This window comes from Apteryx mantelli, chromosome 3 (genome assembly GCF_036417845.1).
Source record: "Apteryx mantelli isolate bAptMan1 chromosome 3, bAptMan1.hap1, whole genome shotgun sequence".
In the NCBI taxonomy this organism is placed as follows: Eukaryota; Metazoa; Chordata; class Aves; order Apterygiformes; family Apterygidae; genus Apteryx; species Apteryx mantelli.
In genome coordinates, this window is record NC_089980.1 from 81,125,857 (window position 1) to 81,146,087 (window position 20,231).

The 20,231-nt window shown below is 37.6% G+C and overlaps 1 protein-coding gene across 1 annotated transcript in view; it reads left to right on the plus strand.

Moving 5' to 3' along the window:
* Positions 1 to 20,231, plus strand: part of TRDN (triadin) — a 262,339-nt gene that overhangs the window by 217,554 nt on the left and 24,554 nt on the right. The window contains 4 exon segments of the mRNA XM_067294583.1: positions 8,328 to 8,375; positions 14,137 to 14,181; positions 17,949 to 17,996; positions 18,858 to 18,878. Coding sequence (XP_067150684.1) covers positions 8,328 to 8,375; positions 14,137 to 14,181; positions 17,949 to 17,996; positions 18,858 to 18,878 — 162 coding nt within the window.

Here is a 20,231-nt window from a genome sequence, read left to right on the forward strand (position 1 = left end):
ATACGGTAACTATTGGCCACATACTGTAAGGCAATTTCCTAATATAGAACTGAGGACAGGGAGAGCCCAAGCTATTCTCTTCACAGGAATCTTGCTGCAACTGATCTGTCTTGTGAGGAGTCATTTTGTTAGATATATGCTCATTAGGCTGGTCTTTCTGCGTAATCAGTCTGCCAGCTACTTAGCCAGCACTCTCAGCTCTCTGTGGCCAGCAGGACTTGAGGAGGACACAGGCAGATATGAGGGATCTGGTCTGCTGATCTAGAAACCATTCAGGGAGATTTGGCTGCCTCCCTTGAATTACACAGGAAGGCAATAATTTCACAAAAATGAGAAACTGCTCTTGAGTAGGGTGATTAATTAACATTAATTATAATATTATTTTTTTCCAAAGTTGTTTTCATTTAAGATATTCTGTACTGGCCAAATAAAAGGAATGTTTTATTCTGCTTGCTTTTTTGATAACAGTTTCTCCACAGTCTGAAGAACTTTGCCCTGACTAGGATAAAATTATTTCATTCAACCTTAAATTAAAAGTGCACTGATAATTAGGCAGAAAGAGGTGGCATTTTAACTCCTTGAAGACTGCAGTATTCCCACTGAATTCTGAAGCAGCAATGTTTGTTAGCTTGTCTAAAAGCCCATTTGCTAGTTTTTCCAGAGTTAATTTTCAGGGGGAATGGGGTTAGCTAGCTGGAATAAGAGAACCTAAGTCTTCTCCTTGTTTGTATGATGTATAAACCCAAAATTTCGGGAGCAAATCCTGAGAATTCCATGAGAAGACTCCTGTTGATCTTGATACACATTTTGGTCTGTAATGTTGCTACAGATATTGATGTTACAATGTCGTGGATGGATTCCTCTAAAGCCCAATCCAAATCCTGTTAAAGACTCTTCGTGCTTGCTTTAATAAGAGGTATTTAGCCTAATGGAAAGTGACTTCCTTATGAAACTACACAATAAAAAATAATTTTCGCAGCTATAACATGTATTATTATTTTGTTATTCTTCACTAAAGCAAATGGTTCTAGTTTTACTTCCATTTCCTGCACAACATATTCTTTTCTTACAGAATGTGCGCACTCACAAACATATTTGCTTTCTGAATAGCAAATGACTTATCCAGATGGAAATAGAAATGTTATAATAAAAAAGCATGTTCTGCTTTTAGCCTTACCAATTTATGGTTCAATAAACCAGAGGATTTCTTTTCTGAGTCCATATCTGAAGCTAATTTACAAAAATATGCTGTGTATAATTATATAATTAATACCCTTCTGGCATTCAGAATAGCAGGCAAAAATCAAAAAAAAATTGAAGTGAAAGTGAAAAATAGCAAGATAGCTATCAAGCCTGGTTACCAAGATTAATTGAGAATGACAAAAAATAATTCAAAAAAAAAATTTAAGTTGGGGATAGAACTAGATAATTTCCATTCATCAAATTCAGGTCTTATGTAGCTTTAATTATTTCATCAAAGTTCCATCTGCTTTTATTAGATCCAAATCTGATCCTTCTCCTTCTCTAATATGGTTTAAGTGTTAAATAAATGAAGATAAAATACTTCCTTAAGACTGATTTTTCCAACATTACAAAAAAAAAAAAACCCAAACCCCCAGTTATTTACTCAACAGGTAGTCCCTTTATCAAAACGACTGTTTGAAGTGAGACCAAGGATACATCTAATCCAACATCCTGTCTCCACCACTGATAAAAATAGTAATTGCCTAGGGAAGGGTACAGGAATAAAACAATCACATAGCAGAGTCTTGTAACCTCCTGTGATCTCAGCTCAGGGACTTCCTAAGCCAGAAATTGTGTTTAATGGCTCTTTGCAGATTTTCCTCTAATTTGTCTACTCACTTTTTGAAATGATGAAAATTTTCAGCATCCATGCATCCTTGCAGCATGGAGTTCCACAACTTAACTAGGCACTGTGTAAAGAAATATTATTTAAAGACAGCATCTGAACAGAATTGCTTTACATTCGGTGCAAGATACTACATAGAGTGAATGAGAATAGTAGAACACAGCCTTTCATATCTTACCATTTAGGTTATACACTGTTTAATATATAATAATTAGATTCTAGAAAGTCTGGGCAGGTCATTGACATTTAGCTGTTGTGTTCTTCCTTTTTTTTGCTAGCAGTGGGCTAAAAATCAGAATATCTGTATTATGGACAATTCTGATACTTTAAAAATCAACTAAGGTTCTTTGTTTTTCATTTTTGGGGGTTCTGTTGATTGTATAAGTCATTTGAATTACATCTTTGATGAGATAATGTGACACATCAGAAAGATATGGCTTAATGTTGAACTGACTAAAATCATAGTAGATTTGGTAAAACATAAATGTTTGTATTTATGGCCAACAGACCCCCTCAAAAGTTCACTTCAATTTTTTTCCAATAAAATGTAGATACATTTCAGCACACCCAACACATCCTGTGAAAATTTTAGATTTAAGAAAGTCTTCTTTTTTTTTTCATGAAAATACACAGTAGAAAAGTCTCTGATTGGCTTATATCCATATTTGCTATTTTATGCTAGAAAAAGGAAGGCCAGACATTTAGTCTGATATCAAGAACCTCAGCGCTCAAGTTCTGAGTGGATACTGGCACTATACAGGCATACCTCAGAGATATTGCGGGTTTGGTTCCAAACCACCACAATAAAGTGAATATCGCAATAAAGCAAGTCACACCAATTTTTTGGTTTCCCAGTGCATATAAAAGTTACCTTTACGCTATACTGTAGTCAATTAAGTGTGCAATAGCATTATGTCTAAAAAACCAGTGTACATACCTTAATTTAAAAATACTTTATTGCTGAAAAATGCTAGCCATCATCTGAGCCTTCAGCGAGTCATAATCTTTTTGCTGATGGAGGGTCTTGCCTCAATGTTGGTGGTTGCTGACTGATCAGGGTGGTGGTTGTTGAAGGCTGGGGTGTCTATGGCAATTTCTTAAAATAAGACAGCAATGAAGTTTGCTGCATCAATTGACTCTTCCTTTCACGAAGGATTTCTCTACAGCATGAGATGCTGTTTGATAGCATTTTACCCACAAGAGAACTTCCTTCAAAATTGGAATCAATCCTCTCAAACCCTGCCACTGCTTTATCAGCTAAGTTTATGTAATATTCTAAATCCTTTGTTGCCATTTCAACAACGTTCACAGCATCTTCACCAGGAGTAGATTCCACCTCAAGAAACCACTTTCTTTGCTCATCCATAAGAAGCAACTCCTCATCCGTTAAAGTTTTATCATGAGATTGCAGCAATTCAGTCACATCTTCAGGCTCCACTTCTCATTCTAGTTCTCTTGCTGTTTCCACCACATCTGCAGTTACTTCCTCCACTGAAGTCTTGAACCCCTCAAAGTCATCCATGATGACTGGAATCAATTTCTTTCAAACTCCTGTTAATGTTGATATTTTGACCTCCTCCCATGAATCACAAGTGTTCTTAATGGCATCTAGAATGGTGGATCCTTTCCAGAAGGTTTTCAATTTACTTTGCCCAGATCCATCAGAGGAATCACTATCTATGGCAGCTATAGCCTTACGAAATGTATTTCTTAAAGAATAAGACTCGAAAGTCGAAATTACTCCTTGATCCGTGGGCTGCAGAATGGATGTTGTGTTAGCAGGCATGAAAACAACATTAATCTCGTTGTACATCTCCATCGGAGCTCTGGGGTGACCAGGCGCCTGCCAAGGAGCAGTACTATTTTGAAAGGCATCTTTTTTTCTGAGCAGTAGGTCTCAACAGTGGGTTTAAAATATTCAGTAAACCATGTTGTAAACAGATGTGCTGTCCTCCAGGCTTTGTAGTTCCATTTATAGAGCCCAGGCAAAGTAGATTTAGCATAATTCTTGATGGCTTTAGGATTTCCTGAATGGTAAATGAGCATTGGCTTCAACTTCCAGTCACCAGCTGCATTAGCCCCTAACAAGAGAGTCAGCCTGTCCTTTGAAGCTTTGAAGCCAGGCACTGACTTCTCCTCTCTAGCTATGAAAGTCCTAGATGGCATCTTCTTCCAATAGAAGGCTGTTTCATCTACATTGAAAATCTGTTGTTTAGAGTAGCTGCCTTCATCAATTCTCTTAGCTAGATCTTCCGGTTAACTTACTGCAACTTCTACATCAGTGCTTGCTGCTTCACCTTGTGCTTTTATGTTACGGAGACAGCTTCTTTCCTTAAACCTCATGAACCAACCTCTGCTAGCTTCAAATTTTTCTTCTGCAGCTTCCTCACCTCTCTCAGCCTTCATAGAATTGAAGAGAGTCAGGGCCTTGCTCTGGATGAGGCTTTGGCTTAAGGGAATGTCGTGGCTGGTTTGATCTTCTATCCAGACCACTCAAACTTTCTCCATATCAGCAATAAGGCTGTTTCGCTTTCTTATCATTTGTGTGGAGTAGCACTTCTAATTTTCTTCAAGAACTTTTCCTTTGCATTCACAGCTTGGCTAATGGTTTGGCGCAAGAGGCTGAGCATTTCTATCACATTTCTATCTCGGCTTTTGATGTGCCTTCCTCACTAAGCTTCGTCATTTCTAGCTTTTGATTTAAAGTGAGAGATGTGCCACTCTTCCTTTCCCTTGAACACTTAGAGGCCACTGTAGGGTTATTAGTTGCCCTAATTTCAATATTGTTGTGTTTCAGGGAATAGGGAGGCCCAAGGAGGGGGAGAGAGATGGGGGAACAGCCGGTCGGTGGAGCAGTCAGAACACACACAGCATTTATTGATTAAGTTTGCCATCTTATATGGGTGCGGTTCATGGCGCCCCAAAACACTTACAATAGTAACATCAAAGATCACAGATCACCATAACAGATATAATAATAATGGGAAAGTTTGAAATATTGTTAGAATTGCCAAAATGTGACATAGAGACACAAAGTGAGCACATGCTGTTGGAAAAATGGCACCAATAGACTTGCTTGATGCAGGGTTGCCACAAACCTTCAATTTGTAAAAAACGCAATATTTGCGAAGCGCAATAGAGTGAAGTGCAATAAAACAAGCTATGCCTGTATAGACTTGGGCAATTAATAACTCTGTGGAAAATGTGAACAAGGGCGACACATTTACCTTCGTAAACTTCAGCGACCAGACCTGGGCTGAGTTCTTATTTCTTTCTGCATGAATTCAGGGGGATCTTAAACACTCTCCATGACTCATTTTCGCCAGCAGAAAAAAAAAAAAAGTACACTGGCTTCACGCTATTTGTTTTGGCTTTAGTGTTTTAAAACAAATTGCAGATGTGAGATAAGGATGCTGTAATGAAAGTTTATTTGCAAAATTGATTAAGCAGTATCAGGAAAGAGTCTGTAAATGAATTCTATCTTTATTCATACCTCTGATCATTATTAGTGATTTTTTGAAAGTGTTATAACACAACACAGTATTCTCTGATAGTTATATCAGTCATCAGACCAGTTTCTGAAGTTCAGATTTTTTTATACTTGTCATGAATTTCCTTTAGTAAATTGAAATTCATAGCTAGATGGGCCTCTCTATCTTGCTATGTCTTTTAGCACAGTGAATTTCCTTTCCAAATTTCAGATATATTTCATGGAAACTCTTTAATTACAATAGAATTTATCTAAGCTTATGTTGTTCAGGGAACTAGTTTTTTGTGTTTTGGGGGGTTTTGAGGCAAAATAGTTGAGCCTAAATTTACAAGGTTTTCTTATGCACATAATGATAACAAATGTGCCTTTGTCATAGGATCCTTGTTGTTCTGCTGTTTCTTATTTCTAATTCCTCACTTGGGAGCAAGTATATGCATCTAGTTTGTATCTTTAGTCTCTATTACCCCCTCCCAAAATGCTCCATTATTTCTGTTCTGTTCTGCATGCCATCTCCAATTGCTCTCTCTCTAAATGCAACAACATGGATCAAGTAGAGACTGGATGTAAAATGGGAGTGAGTGAGTAGACATTCAGGAGTTAGATTACAAAATGACAGTTTTGCAAGGAAGACAAGTGAGCATTTCTGTTAGGGAACAATCTCATCACTCTTGGGATTTTTTTTAAGTATCACTCTGAGGGTATAAGGAAATCCAAGAATTCTTAACAGTGAAAACATATGGTTTTCCACTCCAGGGAACACAAACAGAACATAACCCCACCTCCACAGCAGTTACTTTCTGCCCTAAGTGGGAGCTCAGGAGCTCAGTGAATCACAGTCCGGGAGCACACGGGAGCAGAGTCTGTGTTTTGGGACCACAAAGGCAGCTCATCTCCTGCACTGCTGCATCTCTCTGTGGGAATTACTCTCTTTCATACGCAGCAGACTGTTACATACAAGTGGCAGAGCACTGATTCTCTTCAAAACAACATCTGCTTTGTACAAGGCAAGAAGAAAAGTCCAGCTGGCATAGGCAACATATTTCTTTTTGTAGGGCCAATAACAGTATTGGGTATGGCTCCCTGTGCTCTCTGTAGCTGAGAAGGGTTCTCTTACGGTCGATGGAAAGCATAAGTTCAGTTTTCTGTTTTATCTCATCTAATTTGCCTAGAAAAATGTGGAAAATGAAATGCCATTAAGTTACGAAGCTGAAGTACTGAAGTTCTGAGTTTTTTCATTTCAGAAGTGTATTAATTATGTTTTCAAATAAGTCCTTCTGCTCCTTGGAGTGTCAGTGGATCAATCTAAAACTCACTAACCTTACTAAAGCGGGTGAAATTGTGAGGGACTCTTATAGGTCTGATTTAGATTGCCTTAGGTGTCACTTCCACACTAGCCTACAATTATTTGTCTGGTTTTGCCCGGTATTGAACACCTCATGGTCTGACTTTGCCCTGCGTAGTTGGGGGCACTCCACTTGACTCAGGTCAAGCACCCCACTTAGCAATGTAGTTGCCCTCGGTTTGATAATGTAGTCAGCTGAAAGAAACACGGTTTAGTGAGGGTCACTCAGCCCACCCAGGATGTGAAGAACCTCCTAGGGATCTTTGTATGAAGTAGCGTCTACGTTCCTCCACTACGTGTTTCAGTTAGGTGTCTGGGGCAGGTAGTATAAGTAAGACTATGTTAACTGTTGCACATTTAAATATAGATATCCCTGAAGGCTTATGTTACCTGCCTACAAATGTCATGAATAAATACATTGAATCCTGCATTACAGTCCTAAGCATATTAAAATACGCTCTTCTTCTTTGTTTATTTCTAGCTGCCGTAGAGAAACATCATGAACACAGTAAGTAAAAAGTTGATAAAGAATGCTGTTACTTTTGATTTTAGGAGGGAGATATGTTTTCATGTTGTCAAAGTTTTAACAGCTAAAGATAAGATTCATCAAGACAAGCTGGCTCACAGGAAATTTGGGCTTGTGAACCTGTTTTTCATCCACTCTGGAACGCAGAACCTAGATGTGTTTCATGGGACCAACCGTGCACAAAACCATTTTCCAGTTCCTTGCTGGGATAATACCTATCTTTGCCCTGTATCTCCACAGCGTGGCTGACACTGGAAAGAATCAAGGGACATAGAGACAAGAAAGGGTATTCTCTGGTGAGGTCTCTGATCCAGACAATAGAGAGATTGGTATGCTGCAGACCTCACTTGCTACACAAACTGAACATAGCTGCTGTAAATCAGAACGAAACATATTTTCACATTTCCTCTGAAATTTTACTTGTTTTTCTATCTCATAATGTTATTCTGTGGATATCTCACTATTTTTAAATAGCACAGTATTGCATACAGTTTATATTTTAATACAATTTAATAATTGTTTAATTTTATCATATATTATATAGAAAGATAATTTTATAATCTTTTTTTACTATTTTACAGTGTAGCTATAAGAGCAGTACATATTCCGGACAAATGATTCCAGACTAACAGAGGAATATGGAAAGCTATTTTTCCTCTATGTAATATACTGAACTTTCATTTTGTCTTCTATACCAAACAGTACCCCACTTCTGTTGCAGTAAAATATTTCCACACTTTCTATATAAACATCAAGGAGAGATTTTCATTATCAAAGATAAGTGATATTAATCAAAATAAGTAATAAAGTCTCTTAATCATTTTAGATATTATATGAAATTTATTAAAAAAGACAGAATGTAATCTTGCAATTTCTTAAACCGCATGAAAAAGTTCAAAATTAATTTTTTAAATTTGGGAAAGAAAATGTTCTTTTTACCAAGCTCCTTTTTTTCAAAAAAGATTTGTGTCAAAAAGTTCTTCTCAAGTCGAATGCTAATATGTAATGCAAAGTCATCTCTTAAAATAATAATGAGAATTTTTTTAAGTGTTCTAAAAATTAAAAAGCCCTCTAACATATGGGTTCTTCTTATTTGCAGAGCATGAACCTGTTAAACATGAAAAAGCTGTTTCTCAACCTAAGTCAGGTGCGTTTTGTAATTTAATTTCCAGTTACTCCAGGCTGTATTCAATAAGAATTTGTGTGATCTGTAAAACTGGGAGACTTTCTTGAGCTAAGCATTGTTTATTTTGCTTTGTGTCATTAGCTTTTTCAGAGTTGGGAGGGGAGGAAAAATGAGGGTGAAATTTAATTAAGAGGATTCAGCTTCCACAGTTTTTCAGTTTCTGCGACTGTCTTTCTAACACTGATGATGTATGGCTTATAAAGTGTCAGTGAAACCCAGTTTCCAGTGTGGGGAAGGGTATTGTCTTTTGCCTGTCTGTAAATCAAAGACAAGTATCTGGAATTACCCCATCACAGCCTTGTCTGTAAACAACCAGTTGTTACGCGAAGTAACAACTTCATGTCCCCATGAAGTAGCAACCTCATGGAGGTCCCCAAAATGGAGGGGATATAACCCCACTGGGTTATGTGTGTAGATGTATATCCTGAACAGAGCCAGCCTAGAGTTTGTGTCTCAAAAGAACAGGAGCTGAGCAATTAAAAAATTCTTGGCTTGACTCTGCACTCAGGTAAGCTGTAAGTAATATCTAGCTACAAGTGGCTGCAATGAGTCAGTATGGACCCCTTTCAAATCAGGGTCTTGTGCCTCATCATGGGCCGTTGGCGTGTGACTTGGTGAGGAGTTTGGCCTGATGTGAAGAAATGAGGCTAAGAGGATATTTTCACAGAAACTCAGCTGAAAACTCAGCTCTGAGTGGTCTTACTGGATGCGGTGGGTGCTGCAAACCAGACATCAGTGTCTCACTGACCTTTGCTGACAACTCTGCTGCTTGCAAAAGACCAAGCTTTACACAGAAATGAAGTATTCATGAATAAGTGATCAGATGAACTGCTTAGAAGCCTACTTTTTCAGTGGAAAAGAGTCAGCCTTTTTCCCCACATGCTTTTTTTCCTCAAAAATTTTTTTTGAAGGATAACAATTTTTCCTATGCGTTTATTATTTTTCTTATACGCTTTTCTAGCAGAATATTCTGCTTGTAAGCTGGGTATTTCATAGACATTTTGAGGTTTCCTATCAGATTTCACTACCTTGAATAGCTGAATTAGTGAAGTTGCGTTGCTTTTTCTGAACCACCAGGAAAAAAAACGCAATGTTCCTCACTTCAGTCTTCAAAGACACAGAGGCCAGGCTTTTTTTTGGCCTCATTGACCACTTTTTATATATTAATTGCTAATTGGGACTTTGGGCTGCATTTGGAGAAGCTCATGAAGAGATGCAGAAACTGTATGAGGAAAAACTTTTTCACTGTGAGGGTGACAGAGCACTGGAACAGGTTGCCCAGAGAGGTGGTGGAGTCTCCTTCTCTAGAGATATTCAAAACGCGCCTGGATGCAATCCTGTGCAATGTGCTCTAGGTGACCCTGCTTGAGCAGGGGGGTTGGACTAGATGATCTCCAGAGGTCCCTTCCAACATCAACCATTCTGTGATTCTGTAACTACTGCACCTAAACTTCTGTGATTCTGTATTTGGCTCCTCCCCGTTGTCCCTTGGAGAATTTATCCCAAGCCTAAATGACAAGGAGAGACTGGAGCCCCCCATGTCAGCCATCCCCTGGGCTATGGCTTCTGACATGGAGAAGGTTGCTGCCACCTTCCACCTTGCCTTCCAGTCTCCCCCTGTGACTGGGTTTTCATCCTGAGGGGCTCCGCCAGGGTCACTTGCCCTCTGAGCACAGAAAAATGAGCACTAGCTGTGTGATGGGCCAGATCTCACTCAGATACCAGTGTATAAATAAATCTCAGTGGCAAGGAGTTTGCAAACATTAGGGCATCCTACCACAAAGCGAGTACATCAGACTGAGGAGGAGCTTGTAGAGCCATGCTATACTATAGTATATCCCAGACTAGAGCCCTCAGAATTTAAATGCTTGAAGTAAAATAAATAAATAAATAAATAAAGACTAGCAAAATTTCCTTTAGTATAAAAGATCTTTTCTCCAGTGATTAATAGTTGCTTTGGAAAGCGGTGGCTGTTTTCAGTTTCAGTTGATGACTGGAAGTGTTAATTTGCAAGCATTGGTGGTAATAGTTCTGCCTGCTGTGTGCTGAGTGCTCTTGAGTTAGCAGACTGAATTATAAAACCCTCATTCTGCACAAAGCAGTGGCCTCCTTTTCACCTTGACTCACAGGAGCTTCAAACTATTATTCCTATGCTTCCAGCCATCATATTAAGTATCACGTGAGTGAGAAGCCAGAGAATTCCAGAAAATATATTGATCCTACAGGGAAATTTTTAAATTAAAGAAGGTTTTGTGTGTATGTGTGAGAGCAGGTAAAGCAAGAGAATTAATTCCTGATGTAATTCTTCTGAAACTGCCTGAAACACAAAGAGATCTGTTTGCAGCTTTATTTTTTTCTATTTAAATTAGATACATCAGAACAAAAATTAATATTAATGCTTGGAGTGCTGCAAAACTAGAGCTCTGCAGAGGAAAGAAATTCTCTCCAATGAAATATTTCAGGACTTTATACTTTGGTCTTATTCAAAATCAGAACAAAGTCTGAAATTTTCAGAAATATTCACAAAAAAAGAATTTGGACTTTGTGTAGTTTTTTGCACACATAAATATTTTGTTTATTTGACAAACTCCTCATGATATGATAAATATAAATAGTAAATGAGAAATGAGACAGTCATTATAAAATGAAAAATTTAAATATTTCTTCTGTTGTTGCCATAATACCTGTTTTTGGCATTATCAGAATTTTTTCACTGTTTTTCTTCATATGGACGTTCTGGTGAACTGAAATGATTTTGTGAAGCTTCCTGATCTCTTGAAATGTGTTTTCTGGTAGAGAGTGCTGTCTTTAGCTTTTGCTAATCCGTTCCTTCAGGTTCCCTTTTGGTTACAACCATTGCTTAGAAACGCAGAGAAAAAGCTATCCAGTCACCTCCTGGAGATCTGCTGGGGAAAGAGAAGCAGCAGTCTTCAGGGTGTTCTCCACTGGGATCAGCAGATCATTAGTTGCTGTTCAGTTAGGTCAGAGAATAGGTAGGTGGACAAATGCCAAAGAATTACAACATCTATTTCCAGATGAATGCAAGTTCACAGCCCTGTCCAAGAGACGCTCTACCATAATCAAAAGATGAGCTACCAAATCTTCAGAAATTAATTCATTTTGAAAAGGAGGTCCCAGCCATTCTTTTTAATGGATCAGTCATGCAATTTACTCATAGACTCATATGATAGGCTTACAGAGTAATCATTGATATAGATTGCAACCAGAATTTTAAAAAGCTAAATCTGTTTAAGGTTCAAAATAGCATGCACACTTTTTGATAATATCCAAAGAAACAGAAGCTCTAAACCTTTTGACCTGTACTTGTCATTAATCCAGTGGATGGTACAGGGCCTACATTTGAATTCAGCAAGCTTTTTTTCTTTATATAACTTATAAATAAAGTCCAAATCTAAACCAATGAAATATATTGGCAGTATGTTAAAGTTCATCTAAGAGCACAAAGAGGATACTTTATCTGAACAAGCTGTTTCTTCAAATTGCTGGTTGTGCTATAACAACATTTCTAGTTTCACAGACAGCCATGAAATAGAGATGAGAGTTTTTGATGCACTGCTTTCATAAGGAACTGAAAATAACAATAGCTGAGCAAGGGGAAAAAAAGCCCTAAACTTAATTCAAGGGAAGAGAAATTAAATCACCACCTACCAGATGACAACCAAAAAGCATAGCAATTTAGTGCTATATTTTATTTCCAAAGAAAATAAGAAATCAATACTAATGGAGCTTTTTCCCTCCCTGAATTTTCCCCCATTAATACTGATTTCCTTTCAGAAACAAACTGGGGGAAAAAAAAAAACACACAATTTTTTTATGCTTCATGTCCATGCTTGCACTCTTGCTTTGCCATATGTTGCCATGTTATGGATGAGAAATGGACTGTGCAGCAATGAAACCGCTTCTCTGTCAAGTGAGGCATGATAAATGTCTTTTTAGGCCTCTTTGGCATTTTTATATCTCTGGGGATCTCAACGGGCAAGTTAAAAAAGAAAAGGTCACAGAAGAAAATCTTTGGAGGTTGAACCTGCTCTCTGCCCTCACCAAGAAGTTCTCTGGAAGTTACAAGCTAAATTTGAAGGAAATGCCACATATGTTGAGACCACTCAATAATCTGCTTTCTACATACACTACTATCCACATATTTAGTCAGAGTGCAAATTAGGGTTAAGGATCCAAATCTGGACACTTGAGTTCCAGAGCAGTAGCACCCACCAAAAAACAGCAGTTCTTAAGGTTTACCCTTTGAGTGTGTGTCAGTGCAGCAACAGCCAAACTGGGCACCTGTTAATGTGCAGATGATCCCAGCCACTCATCCAGTTCCCATTACCTCTCTGTGTTATCTCATTTAAAAACATCTTTGGCTTCCAGGCTGGAAACATAGCTCATATTCAGAGGCCCAGCAGCTTACTTTGTGCATGCTCAGGCAGAATAGCCAGGAGGGTTTCTAGTAAGCTAGTGTTCAGATGAGTCGGGTGGCTTCAGGAGACAAGCCATCCCTACCCAACCTGACCTCCACCCTGCCAGCGTCACTTTGAATCTGATGCCCAGCAGAAATCTTGGGAAAAAGGCAATGGGCCACAGGCATGTAACTGTAAACTGCCTCCATCAGTGAGAGGAAGGGGAAATACATGCTGAATGTGCTTTAAGTGCATTTAAAAAGAAAAGCAATGAATGTTGTGAATGTTGAAAGGTGGGGGGAGGTTTGAGCTCAGTTAAGCAAAAAAAGGAAATAAGAGAAGAGCCATGAAAAGATCAAGAAGGGGGGAGTTTAAGTCAACCAAACTGGGCAGAGTGGAGGTCTGAAAAAAGCTTTGTAGTTCCCACCTGCCCTGGCCGTTGGGCATTTAAGAGATGCTACGTGTTCAGAAAGCATAGTCCTGCCTGCACTCTGCCTGAAGCTGAATCCACTGGCCTGCTCAGGGGGAAAAGCAGCTGTTCAGGCCTGGTGGCTGCTGCCGGCATGGGGCCACATCGCCTGAGCTGGGCCACAGGCAGCTCAAGAGCATGTGCATTTAGGCAGCTTTTCTCATGAGATTAGCACATGCTCAGGGCTTCTCTAAGGTTTTGTGACAGATATCCAGCTGGTTTTAGGTAAGCATGACCAGCAGCATGTGGTATAAACAGGCTTTCAGGCTGGCACTGGGATGTGTTTTTCTGCTTGGGGGTCTCCATACCTTTCTACTCTTCGGAGAGTAGACACACATGGATAAGTCTGTACGTGTTTGTGATTAGGCACTATCTGAGCAGAAGTTCTCAGGATTTTATATATTTATTAAAAGCTCAGATATTTATATTTATATTTATGTATGTGTGTATATACATACCTAATTGTTGAATTTAGGCACTTAACATGGTGATGTCCACAAAGGTATAATAACTGGATTATTAGAAACACAGTTTCTGCCTGAGTGACTACTTGAAAGACACTACCAAGTATGTAGCTATTTTCTGGGGGCTAAGACATTAGGTACAGTAATTTGTTCTTTCATGGAATATGATCTCACCATGCAGTCTGAATTTAAAATGTATGTGTGTCATTTCTACAGTGCTATGATGAAATAGTGTTGCTAAAAGCATGCATTTATTTTTTCTCTGTGGATTGTATGTAAAATGCCATATGTTTAGAAACATTCTTCCAGTTATATGCAGCTATGCTAACACAGGAAGAATTTCTAATTTTAATGCTGCTTTCACAATACAGACAAGAAAACTAAACAACAAAAGACTGCTCCCACCAAGAAGCCAGGTAGGAACAAGTCATTCTTCCTTAGTTTATGGGGGGGGGGTAAATACTATTCAGAACATCTCTATTGTAGTACATTTGAATTGCAGTTATTTTTCAGAGTATTTTGAAATATGTGACTGATAACACACAGAGCAGCATTGCAACTGAGGACAGTTCTGAGCACATCCTTTCTGATGATAAAGCCAGGTTAGGATGTTTAAGGTCTGGCCTACTTGTTCCTGCCTCTGTGCCAGAGCTGGGCTAGTAAAGGGAGGTGGAGCTGTAAATCAGATGTGTGAAATGATCTCAAATACCCTTGTGAGGCATTGGTGTTTTTTTTTTTTCTTTAAATTCAAATTTTTCCAGAAACTGAATTTACAGCACATGCCTGCAAGTAATTCCTGTGCCACAACACAGGGAGCACTGCACAAGAAGGGATCGAGGCAGGAGGATGAAGTAGTTGGGTCTGGGACTTGGTTAGATCTTAAAATGGCTTTCTCATGGGTCAAAAGTCTTTGGTTATTTGGGTCTCTTCTATGATTTAGACCATGTAGGTTTTGTAATAATAATGCAGACAGAAAAGATTCAAGTAACACTGATTATTATAGAAGCCCTGCAGAGTCACCTCAGGGATTACAACATTCTCATCATCATTGACTGTCTGCAGCTGTTTTGAAGGCTTCCTTTAGATATCAACCTCTTGATTTCTACTGAAGCCTCGATCCAAATATAAAATGAAAGATTGTCAAATCATGAACAATGATGCCAGATCAACAGATTATAATATGATTTCATGATGATGATGATGAAAATTTTTATAAAATAAAATGCTGTTTCATCTTGAACTGAATTGTGCTGTTTACCACCTCATTTCTATTCTTATATGGTATGTGGTTTTCCTTCTCCTGAGTACTGTAATAGATGCTGTACAGAATAATATTGTGCTGTCTCTAGCTGAGATTGCTCAAATGAAATTGTGAGCATTCATATTATTTGTGGGTTTATATTACTTTTTATAAGAACCCACATGATATCTATTATTTTACTATGAAGTCTTATTATATAGCAATCTATCTGTATAGTAGTGTTTAGTAGTATAATAGTGTTTAGTATTTTTTTATCTAATCGTAAGCTGCTGTAGATTGCTCAAAACCATATAAATTATGCTTATGTTAATTGGGTTGGAGAAGTTCCTGCAAAATACTGCAATATATTTCTCACTAGAGTGTTTAATGAGTTAGCAATTAGTAATAGGCAAACAAGTCTGGGGAAGGAAGAGATGACATCTTTGAATCTACAGGTTTTTCACAACTAAATTCACATTTTTTTTTAAGGTCAGATAAGTTTCTTTTTTAGTTTTTGAAGAAAATCAGATGTTTCAAACTATCACAGATATTGTTATTGTGCAAATATATATTCTCAGTGGCTGGAAACAAAACTGCCAGAAATCTCATGACTTGACCATTTTTTATAAGATTTATTCAACTCTGGTGCTTCAGATAGGTTGACCAGTCTTTTTCATGTTTTTTGGAACCAAACTGAAAATCCAGTATTTCAAGTTGGCCAACCATAAGCCGCTACAAAAGTAACTTGTAAGCTTTCAGATTGGTACCTATTGGGCTTTAAACAGGCAACTTGAAGCAGAGGGTAAGTCATCCCATCCTCCTTTAACAAACATTTTATAATGATATGAATTATCCTCTGGAGCTGTTTATTACTCTCCTTTGATTAAAAGGAGTTGTCCATAATAAGCTTAGAGTTAGACCAGCATGTTCTCAATGTTGCAAGTCAGTTGAATCACACCCAAAAATTCCAATCAACTGTTGACTGGAATTTCTTCTTATTCACACTGTTGCATTACTGTGTTAAATGCCAGGATACTTCATTATCTCAGTGGGGACAGGTAGCTAGGGGGACCTGCAACAGTCTAAACATGTCAGGGTCTATCTACATTTTAGGAGTCTGAGTGCAGTGTGTCTTTACATGAGTGAGGAAAACTAAAAAAAAGTAAGAGCTGACTACCACAAGAATATTTGAATCTTAAAAAGTTTAGAATTTGTTTTCTCTTTATATCTACATATTACAATTTACCTTCTTTTGTCTTCTGTAGTCCAGTCAAAGCCAGCAAGTATGTGGTACCTACCTTGCTCAGAAAATTCCTGCAATATAGCAGGATATGTGTGGCTTTTCTGATTTTAACATATGGCAGCTCTCCCATAGTAACTTGTAATTTGGCTTAAAGCTATAATGTCTTTACCCCATGCCTTCCATTATTTTTATTTAACCTGTTGTGTGTCATTGCTATTTAATAGTCCATTCCATTTGCCATAACCAACTGCTTTAGTACAGGAGTCAATTTATTCTATGCTTCCCATATCACAAATTTCACAAAAAAATTAACACAGGACTGACAAGCTTTTAAAAAATCGCTTTTAACAATCAGTTGGGTTGAATGAATACTTCTGCTGAATTAAAAATAGAAAAAGAAAGAGAGATCAACACATCATATTGTATTTTAGTATAGCTGTGTCTAGAATTTTTCTCAGTCAGAAAGGACTGGAGAAAGAGTTCATGCATTGACTTACCATGCAGCCTGCTTGTTAGCTTTCTATAACCTTCATACCTTTAGCATGCAAAGATAAACTGTAAGTGTAAAAGATATGTCAGCTGCAACCCCAAATACTCCCACCCCCAAGAAAAGCCCAGATGTGGAAAAAAATTACTCTTCAGAAACATAAATTTCAATTCACACTTTATAAAACTCTTTCCCATTTGAAATTCCCCATCATATCTTTATCTCAGCATTTCCTGGAATATATCTTCCTCTGGAACCACTGTTGCTGGGAGTTCAAGAATTCATTTAAATGGCTGAAGTGCTGAAGCATATTGCCCTTTTTTCAAGGCTTGCTCACATTTCGAACATTTTCCACTTTACAGCCCATGTTTGCATTTATTGTTGCTCAAAAAGAAACAGGTGCACAGATTTATAACTGTGGGCAGCATGACCTGGAAACAAGACCAGCAGAGCTGTCCATTGATTGTTCAACTCTAAAACATGCTGTGGTCCCTATTTGCATGCATTTGGCCTAGCTGCAACTATATTATGAGATCTGTGTGTTTTTTTCTTTTCCTTTTAAGCAGGTGTGACTTTGCTATAAATTATGTAGTGCTAGACCCTTGTTTTTAAAATGAAGCTTCTTTGTCCTTTCTATTTCCAACAACCTAACATAAATTCTCATTATTTCCAGTAAAAATTATGAAATAGAAAGGTGCACTGCCTACAAAACAGTGCTAGGTCTCTAATTTTCCACAGTGATATATAATTTATTCATGTGGAATAGGATGTGTTCAAGGCTTTGGGAATTCAGCTCAAGTATCTCTGACTCAACAATGTAAAGGTCAAGTGAATGGTTGCTGAGTTCGCTCTCTACTCTCCTTTCAAGATGGAGAGTGGGTATAAATCATGTTTTAGAAATTAAGGGGAGCACCTATTAACTGACTTTTTTCTTAAGGTACCTGCATAACTCTTAATAACATTAATAGTGGTGATATATGTAGAGTAATGTGCAGTACTACTGAACTTCATTGTTTTGTGACAGATCCCTTTGTGAATAATCTTTTAGTGATTAGTCTTTTGGCTTTCTTCCAAAATAACAGCATGAAGCAATAGAAAATAAATGTTTATTCCTGAAAAATATACATGTAATCCTTCTTAGTTAAAGAAAAAGCATACAAAACACACTTTAGAAACATGATGGCAATTTTGTCATGCTGTTTATTTCATCTAGAGCATGAAGAAGTCAGACATGAAAAAGGCGTTTCACCAACAAAACCAGGTAGGCACTCGGAATTTTATGCATTTATTACATTTGAAACTGTTATTTAAAGAAAGAGTAAAATACACTTGCATATGACTAATGTCAAAAGGAACAAGAGCATGGCACTGTGAACTATTTTGTAGTACAGGATGGCCTTGACAGTCATGCCATATCTACTGTAGGGCAGTATATATTTGTAATGCCTTTTGTCATTTTCTGAAGATATATATCAAAGGTCAAATTCCTGCTTCTGTAATTCCACTGGCATCAGAGGAGATATTCCAGCAAAGAATTCAAACTATTATCTGAAGGTGTTTGTTCTACAAGGCTTTATTTTACTAATTATTTTTGGATATTTGCCATTTATTTGGACCTTCGCAGTCTTCTTGCATGAGTCAACTTTTCAGGACAAGCATTTTATATATGCTACACTAGTCAAATCATGACCTGGTATTACCAATAGTTTATGAAAAATGTTTCATTGTAATTCCTATGCAATTTCTCTGGTACAAGATAGTAAATTACTGCAGCTATAGGACAGTTCAGCACAGTTCAGTTTCACTGTGTAGCAGTCATCATGGGTTTAAAAAAATAGTCTTCTCCAGGCTTCTCAGTGAAAAGAAATACATGGAGAATTTAAATTCTTATTGTTAATATTATTCATCCTTAATTCTAGTATAGCACTTTTCATGTGTAGATCCAAACATCCCTATTATTATCCATCATTATACTGTTATTAATTACAATAAATTTACTAAAAATGATGTTTAGATATGCAGTAAATACACAGAAGAACAAATAAAGCTATTTTTCACTGTAAAAATATTATGCTGCACCTGACTGTTCTGAGCATTTTTCTATCTTCTTTTTACTTCCCAGCCAAATCAAAACCAACTGCAAGTAGGTGTCATGTCATGTTTCCTATGGAATATAAACTTGCTTTTCAGATGCATGTTGTCTCAGTTTGCATTTTTGTAATTTTGTCATGCTAGATAATGTTATTTTCTTGCTTATACTACAGGTATTCCTACAGTGTTCAGTCTTCTTAAAAACTACTGAGCACACCGAAACTGAGCACATTTGTAATTTAATTATGTAAAGCTGCAATACTCAAAGTACACTTGCAATTTTTACTTTTTATAAAATTAAATCATGCTAGTATCATTACTGATGCTAGGGTGATTTTAGATGAGTGTGGACACATTATTTATCATTATGCGAATTCATCATTTATTAAAAGTAACAAAATGGCATGTGGCATAAACTGAATTAGACAACTTTTTTATAATTTCTTTTACATTTGTTTCAAAATGTCTTTTTTACTTTAATAAAATACAGAATTAAATTAAAGGGGAGAATGGAGTATCTCAATTTTAGATGAGTTTTAAGGAGAATTCAAGGGGAATTTCTTGCACAACAAAGATTTCCACTTAAGTCCATTAGATAATGTCCTTATTAAGGACAATGAGAATTTGAATGGGTAGAGAAAGACTGAGATCCGTGCTTATTGTGGCAAGAAATTACAGGATGCATACTTCAAACTATGATCAGACAATAATAATAGGTTCCATGAAGGACAGTGTTTACACTGCATGCTTTGAATTGTGAAAATATTGAAATGTGGACCTTTCCAGACAGATTAGCTGCAGTCTCTATGAGACAGGCTCTTTCTTTTCATTAATGTACAATGCCTGGCACAGCAAGACCAAATCTTCTTGTGTTATTCTGATACAAAGTAATCTATGGGTAAAGAGGACTCAAAACCAGGGCCAAGCCATACGAGGCACAGGCCTCTTCCCACCCCAAGTCAGAAAGTGGCAACTGAGTATCTCTGCCCAAGGGCCCACTGAAAAATTCCCACTCTTGTTACAAGTCAGAAAAATTGGATTTCAACAGCATTTTGGGAGGAGATCACTTTTTCCTGGGGGAAAAGGCATCATTATAAACAGTTTATAACCAGCTTGTCAGTTTGTGAAAGGAAACTAGAAAAAGACATGTTGCCATGAGGAATCAAACCATAATGTTTTGGTTTTTTAAGGGCACTGAGCCATTATCTCCTTTGGATGCCACAACACTTCCCAGGCTTTGTAGCCTGAGGACCTTGTGGCTCATTTCTCTCTTTCCCCCTTGGCAGCAATACGTCCTACTCTGTAAGCAGTGACTCCAACGATATTCCACAGCTGCTTAGTCACAAAGAGCATGGGTATTCACACCAGCTTCACATTATGCTGTTGATGCCTGAATTAAGAGGAC